This window comes from Phalaenopsis equestris, unplaced genomic scaffold (genome assembly GCF_001263595.1).
Source record: "Phalaenopsis equestris unplaced genomic scaffold, ASM126359v1 Scaffold218634, whole genome shotgun sequence".
Taxonomy (NCBI): domain Eukaryota; kingdom Viridiplantae; phylum Streptophyta; class Magnoliopsida; order Asparagales; family Orchidaceae; genus Phalaenopsis; species Phalaenopsis equestris.
Genome location: NW_018237061.1, coordinates 380 through 8,514, shown reverse-complemented (window position 1 = coordinate 8,514; position 8,135 = coordinate 380). Strand labels below are relative to the sequence as shown.

The following is an 8,135-nucleotide window of genomic DNA, read 5'->3' as shown; positions in this document are numbered from 1 at the left end:
ACAATTTTTGCCAGTCAATCTTTCTGAAGGTAAAAGTTATATAAATACTTCAGCTAACAAAGCTTACATTTTCAATAAAATAAAAATGGGGAGATCCTGTAGACGAATAATTTCATATAAAAATAACTTGGTCACATAAAAAGGCATTAGCAGTCTTAAAATAGGGAACAAAATGTATATAATAAAAATTTATTGATTGCCACTAATATGAAATTATATCCACATCCAATCTTAATTCCAAAATGAAAACAATGTTGCAGTCTTGCCACGATGAATTTGGCATAAGTAGAGGACTATATGGCTATAAGTTTGCTTAATGCTTAAGGCCGCATTATTAGAATGGAGAAGTAGCTTAAGACGAATAAGTGATAAGAGGATATCTTGGTGACTAAATCGATAATTTTTATAAAAGTACAATTAAACTGATGATATTGTATGAATTCAAAAGTTGGGTGGTTAATTGAGTATGAAAAAAATGAGAATATTAAGATGGATGTGGGGTATAAATAATAAAGGATAGACTGAAAATAACTACTACAACACAAGTTAGAAAATGGGCCACCGAAAGAAGACACGTGAACAAATGCTTGCCAATAACTAATTATTTCCCTGCATAAATTTTTATCTTAGGCATCATGAATGATGACAAAAAATTTAAAAATAAAAACATTCCAATGGATTGTTTTAACAAAATAGCTTTTATCAGGAAAATTGAATCACATCCCTTCTAAATTGATATTAGAAAACACATAAACAAGTTCAGAGCAGAAGTAACATCAAATTTACATGTCGTTTAGGAAAAAGTTATGCTCAAGTCGCCCCTTCATTCTCATTCACGTCACCGCTAACAAAACCTAGATGGTTCCAAAGCCAGAGGTCTGACATTTCCAGAAACATAATGGGTTAAAATGTCAAAATAGTGCCTTTAAAACTCAATCTTAGTTTCCAAGTAATTAGAAAAGCTAGGGATTTTATGAAAAACGCAACCTCCCATACCTGAGAGCAACCTCTTTTCTAACATCATATCGAATTTTCTTGTCAAAACATCGTTCCTTACGCTTTTCACGGAACCTAATAAGAGAAGCTAACCGTTTTGCTGGTATATTAGTTCTCCTTAATATATCATCCATTCCCTGGTTACAAACAAAAAGAAAAATATCAATACAATTTCTGGTTTGTAACCTGATGAAGCATTTAAAATTTTGAAAGATTTACATGCATACCACTCATTTCTTATGTATTTATATATCTAACACCTAAACTCAAATTTTTACATATATGCCAACTTACCTATGCTTTAAAAGATGTATTTCACTTTTAAAAGTTAGAATAGTGATGCTCTTTAAGTGATATGAAAAATTCGGGTGGCAGAAATGTAAAAAGATAAATTTAAGTGTTAGATATGTAAAAACATAAGAATTGAGTGCTATGTATGTAAATGCCCCTTAAATTTTTAGGCATACCCTATCATCCTGGTTGCAGGCAAATGCTGAACTAGATATGCTAGTAGGCACTTCACACCCTCCCAATAGTAACAATACAGCTTGCACCTGCGGTACAAAACACCGTATATAAGAATACTAGAATGATCACAACTAAGAGCATTATATTAAGTACACCTGCAAAACCAAACAGATTTTCAGAGATTTTTTGCATGAAAGAGTTAAAAAACTTAGCCAAATAACGCAATGACTTGACCTTTATTTATAGGAATATCATGAATAAGCAATGTCTGCAGTCTTCGCAATACCAATATATCTTTCTCATGGATATAGAGAGAAGATAACCTAGTTGGTACCATCAATGGTTGCCAGGAAAATGAAAAATATATGTTCAGATCATTACATAGATCTTTGGCATTTTGAGACATAAAAAGTCACTGAGTAACCATGTTACTTGTCATACTTTGGATGACTTCATAACTCATTAGGCGAAATGCATTAACATTGTTACAGAGAAAAAATTGAAAAAAAAAAAAAAAAGCAACACATACTTAATGGGCAAAATGCATCACCAGAGCGATGAGGCCAGAATCTTATGAGGGAGAGCCATGGTACGAAGTGCTAAAAAAAACATAAAAGATACATCTTTTGTAATATGTTTTATAGAAGCTTTATTTGTAAAATTACTGATGTAACACATTCCCTTCAAAGGGTTCTTAAAAATTTAACTTTTTTTGTTAGTCGAATAAAAGAATAGCACGATGCAACTTGAAACTCATTACTTAAATCAAACTTTGTATACTATCTTTATAATCGATCTGGTTGATTTTTAAAAACGCCTCACCAGTTACAACTATTGCCCCCTGCTACACTTAATTCAAATTTTCAAAGATTATACATACATAGTGCAACTCAAAAAACAAACAAGAGAACAATCACAAATAAACAAGAAAAATGTAAAAGAACAATCATGAAAAGACAAATTTGCTACTTCATAATGCAAGAAAAGGAGGATACACAAATTTGAGTGTAAGATTTTATTAACATCGTTCGAGAAATAAACATTGGAATGGCTTCTTTTTCTTTAAAAGGAAAAAAATATGAAAGAGTCAAAAGCATGGAATTATAGATTAGTTAAAATTTTTTAGCATATAATAAATAAATTAAAAAAACACAGCTTGAAGAAAGTTTCATAACTGAATTGCCCACTTCCAAAAAAACTTTCCATTATTCTTTTTTTGGTTTCTTGACCTAAGTTAGTACAAATAGAAATCAAACAATTCTAATAAACAGAATAGCTTCCACTTCTGAAGGTACTAAATCTCTTGGCCACCATCCTCCTCACCTCTTTTGTTGATTTGTTATTTCCTAAACATTTCATTGTGATGCTCAATCCATGCACAGCCATTCTCATCACCACAAACCATTTCTTCCACTCTTATTCCTATCTTAATTGGCCTAAATCATAAAATAAAAGTAAGAAAATGTCTAGACAATAGACATCCACCATCTCCAATCTTAGTAAAGTATCATTATCATTGTTCCTCCCTGCTTATTCTATTTACATAAGCAATAAATTAATGTAAGAAATCACGCTTGCATTGAAGTAGTTAACCAACCGACTGAATTTGCTGAACTATTAACCTCAAACCCAAACTGTTCAATGGCTACAATGGTAAATAACTGTCTTTTTCAAGAGAAATATTAAGAAATAATGCAATTGTTTTTCGTAATGCAACAAGTTGAGTAAGATGCTGCATTTTAAATGTGCAATCTTTATTGCATGTCAAAATGCAGTTTTCATTATGGGCTTCATCTTTGGTAGTAAAGAGAAAATGAAATAGTTGCGGATAAAGCAAAGAACTGTTATAAGTTTGGCACACCATTTCATTTAAATAATAGGTTTTTGCCATTTGTACAGCAAAATTCTGTAACTATGTGTTTATAAAGATGCAGATAAAATCAAACTGCATCACATTTTTATTTTATTATTTTATTTTTGAATTCATTGTGTTTTACTTTTATTTTGTTCGAATTCTACGTTTAATAAAATATATTAGTTATCCCTATTTATTCTGTTTAAAGATATGTTTCCACTCTGTCCCGGATAGCTAAAAGAGAAATTGAGGCGAACAGTGAGCTTTGCGAAGGTCATGAGTCTCATTGTCATTACCAAAATATCCTCACTAAACAACGCCATCGCTGACTATCGTCATGTTGCTGACACCAAAGAATCGAATCAGGAGTTTGGTGAAAGAGACTGGGATGAAGCTTGGCATTCCTTTTCCGTTGTCTCATCTTTGACTTTTGTATCCTCGGTCATCAATTTTCATCAACTTGTCTCCATCTTCTATTCCCTCAAATCTTGAATATGATTGCCCAGTTTACAAGCCCTGGGCAAAGAAGAGAGCTCAAGAACCTCTCGCCAACGTCGAGATTTGGGTTGAAAAAATAAATATATTTTAAAAGAATACAAAACACCTAAAACTTATTTTGAGTGCTTATGAAAACCAATTCACTAATTTTAAAAAAAAGCACTAACCTGTTTCAAAAATGTCGATATCTTTCAACACTATCCTGCACATTCCATTCATCGTGCCTACCATGGTAGCAAAACCAATGGCATGAACAAAACTTAAGTGAAAACTCCAATGACAGACCGACAAGATTTTGTGTACTACAAAGCTAACATTATTGACATTGATGCAATTTGATTAAGAATTTAGACTTTTAGAGTTCCTAATACAAGTAGAATGATGCAAGAAATCTAGAAATGTGAGAATTTTAATACAAAAGATAATGAAATGATTAAATAAATCCAAAAAAATCAATGATAAGCTCAAATCACAAAAAAAATCAAATAGCAACTTGATGTTTTAACAATTAAAATTCTAGCTGATCAAAGTTGAATGAAATAAAAAACTCAAGCAGGTCAATGACAAGATATTTAAAAGAAATTAGGGGAAACAAAAATAAAAAGTGTTCAACAAAGAGAAAAAAATTCAAGGCGCCTCTTACCAGTACTAAGAGATTCCCGAAAATTAGATGGTCGCAATTGTACCGCACAAACATGCACACAAGATAGAAAATTGGAATGTTTTTTCCATCAAAAGATGAAAAATTGCATGCTTAAGAAATTCTATAATAAGATTTTTCATCTCTACATTAGTAGATAATGTTCGAGAAAGCCTAATATGATTCTTAAAAATACAAAAATAAAGTTTGACTTTTAGAAATTGATCATTAAATTCAAACATTTAACTTGTGCTATTATCCACAATCAAAACCACACATCCTTTAAGGAACTCCACTGGTAGGTATTACATAACATTTGGAAACCCATCAACTCCCACAAAGCCAACTGTACATGTAATAAACATTGTGAAGGTAACTTTTATTGAGAACCTTTTCACCTGAGAATGATGTTGTTGAGAGAATATTATCATGCCTTAAAAATTGAGAACAAGTGCTTGTAAATTGGAATATTTATATTTATGATGAGATAAAAAGGTATTGCCCAGATAAGATATTCCACAAATATTTCTTTCTAAATGTACCAAAACTCCGTCTCAAATTAGAGCACATATATATTTATTTATTAACGATAAGTAGAGTATGAAACTTGGGAGCAAAGAGAGGACCAAGAAGGAACAAGGAGAATAAGATTATGAAGCATGAACTACCCCTATTGATGCAGAACGTCAAGCAGAGAATTATTATAGCCCCATCAAAATATCAAGATCAAAGGCCATGAGAGATTCATCCAATATTAGAAAATTTTGAGGAAGTGCAAATTTGGTAAGTTTAATTTTATTCTTACATAATTTATGTTGTGATATTTTTAATAAAGAATAATGAAAAAATATATTTTTATATTAATAATTAATTAAATATAAAGTTGTGTCCATGACATGTGGTGTCCTATTTTTTAAATTATATTGTGTCATCGTATCGTGTTTGTGTTCGTGCTTCATAGATATCCACTGATTCCTTAAATTGTCCTAATCCTCCCAGCCTTTAAAGACACCATCAAGTCATTCCTTAATCACATATTTCAAGACTAGATCATGCCTTAAAAATTGAGAACAAGTGCTTGTAAATTGGAATATTTATATTTATGATGAGATAAAAAGGTATTGCCCAGATAAGATATTCCACAAATATTTCTTTCTAAATGTACCAAAACTCCGTCTCAAATTAGAGCACATATATATTTATTTATTAACGATAAGTAGAGTATGAAACTTGGGAGCAAAGAGAGGACCAAGAAGGAACAAGGAGAATAAGATTATGAAGCATGAACTACCCCTATTGATGCAGAACGTCAAGCAGAGAATTATTATAGCCCCATCAAAATATCAAGATCAAAGGCCATGAGAGATTCATCCAATATTAGAAAATTTTGAGGAAGTGCAAATTTGGTAAGTTTAATTTTATTCTTACATAATTTATGTTGTGATATTTTTAATAAAGAATAATGAAAAAATATATTTTTATATTAATAATTAATTAAATATAAAAATGTGTCCATGACATGTGGTGTCCTATTTTTGAAATTATAGTGTGTCCTGGTATCGTGTTTGTGTTCGTGCTTCATAGATATCCACTGATTCCTTAAATCGTTCTAATCCTCCCAACCTTTAAAGACACCATCAAGTCATTCCTTAATCACATATTTCAAGACTAGCCAAATCAATCCAAATTAAACATTAAACTAGTCCTGCCATAAGCAACACTAAACACCCTTATGCCTATTAGATTACCTCCAAATATATCATATCACATATGCAAAACTTTCCCTAAAACTTCCAAGAGAATACATGCCTAAAACCCCCCTCCATGTCATAACCCTAAAGGTAAAACCTTAAAGAGCAGTCCTAAAGCTGGCTGGAACTAAGTCCTTAGCCGACCTTTTCTCTTAGCCTAAACCCCACATAAAATTCTCCCACTTCTAGAAGTCTACCAAACATCCTTAATCACCAGCCACGATAATTAAATGCATTAGATCCACACCTCTAAGTCTAAGTCAACTCATTATCAGAGTGAAAACCTAAAGTTTGGCATTCAACATAAGGACTTTTGGAGCTAGAACTTTAGGGAGTTTAATGAATAGCTAATGTGATCTTCAGACTCCTTGTAATTCTATAAATACTCTCTATTCAGAGTATTAGAAAAAGCAAACACATGAAATGAAATAGCTCCTCTAAGTATTTTTTAATTCATTTAGTTCTCCACTCAATTTTGGAGTTATTAACATCCTTAAATCTACTATTTATTGCATTCGCGGTAATGAGATCATCTCACCATCGAAGCTTAGATCCAATTACAAAAACCCAAATTTGCTCACCACCGTCCAATTCTTCTGTTTACTTAATTGACCATGAAGAATAACCTCAATTTAAAGAGCTTGGTAATTGATTAATGGGATTTATTGTCAAGTAATTATAGATAGTTTGATTGGTGTACGGATTTAATTTATAGCTAACGTGCCTTTAGGAGTTCATGTAATTCTATAAATACACTTTATTGGGAGTATTAAGAAAACAATAAATGAAATAAAAAAAACTTCTCTCTATGTTTTCTGATCTCTTCTTTTCCACATCAATTTTAAAGTTGCTAACAACCTCAAATCTACCATTTATTGCAATAACCACCAATGAGGTCAACTCTCACTAAGAGCATCATTGATTCTCATTGTTGGTTGGGTGAGAGATAAATATCAGATTCTTAGATGTAGATAACTCTTAGACTCTAAAACTTGATTGAGGGAGAGAAATTGGCCAAGAACTCAGAGAATGAAGGCTCAATTCATTTCATTCATCATATCCTAATGTCTCAAAACAAAGGCAATTTATAAAATTACAAAACTCCTGAAGACTCTTATCTAGTCATAATACTCACTAGTTACATATAAACTACAGCACATAAAAACATGTTAATCTAATCATAATCTACACATCACATTTATAACCTGATACCATTGCACTAAAATCTTATTTCCATCTTCTTAACAATAAAACTATTAAAAAAAAACAAATCCTGCCCCAACTCAAACAAAAGACTGTCCAATTTCGTTGGAACCTGAGGGAAAAGGTGGTAGCTTTTTCGGTGTCGACAAAATGTGCCGATGGCTATGAGCAAAATAAATGGCAAGAACAGCACGAAGGTGTGAATTTTAATTATAAACCTACATAATTTATCATACTACAAATCCAACTTGTTCGCCATCAAAACTAACAACGAAATTAACGAAGCATGCATCAAGTATCAGTTAAGTTCTCTAATGTATGCAAAAAAACAAGCATAATCAACAGAAATCTTCGGCAAACATTACCTTTTCCGGCGTCACCGAGTCAAAAACATAGACCTCCCCCTGAAACAACAGCGTGAGCTGATTAGGGTTCGAGCCCACAAGCTGCATCGCCGCATCAGCTGCTTCTTGCTCCCCCTCCTGATCGCCCGGAACGCCATCGTCCAACTGAACGGGAGCATCTCCGCCATGGTTCGGAGGATCGCCGGCGAAGGAAGCTGACATGTCGATTCCTGCGGTAGAAGAGGACGGCGGTGATGGGAACGGCCGAAACCCTAGCGCCGAATAGTGATGATGCGATCACGGCCGCTGGTTTCGCTCGCCGAAAAGGAACGGCGGAGGATCTTTTTGTCTGATGAGTAATGGGTGGGGACCGCTTCCAA

General features: G+C 32.8%; 1 protein-coding gene across 1 annotated transcript; it reads right to left on the bottom strand.

Moving 5' to 3' along the window:
• Window positions 1–147: 147 nt before the first annotated feature.
• On the bottom strand, window positions 148–8,107 carry LOC110037310 (GATA transcription factor 18-like). Its single transcript, XM_020741921.1, has 4 exons — window positions 7,777–8,107; window positions 1,464–1,550; window positions 997–1,133; window positions 148–878 (listed from the first exon to the last, which is right to left on the bottom strand). The coding sequence occupies exons 1-4, from the start codon at window positions 7,975–7,977 to the stop codon at window positions 845–847; spliced, it is 459 nt and encodes a 152-aa protein (XP_020597580.1). The 5' UTR covers window positions 7,978–8,107; the 3' UTR covers window positions 148–844.
• Between the last annotated feature and the right edge of the window lie 28 nt (window positions 8,108–8,135).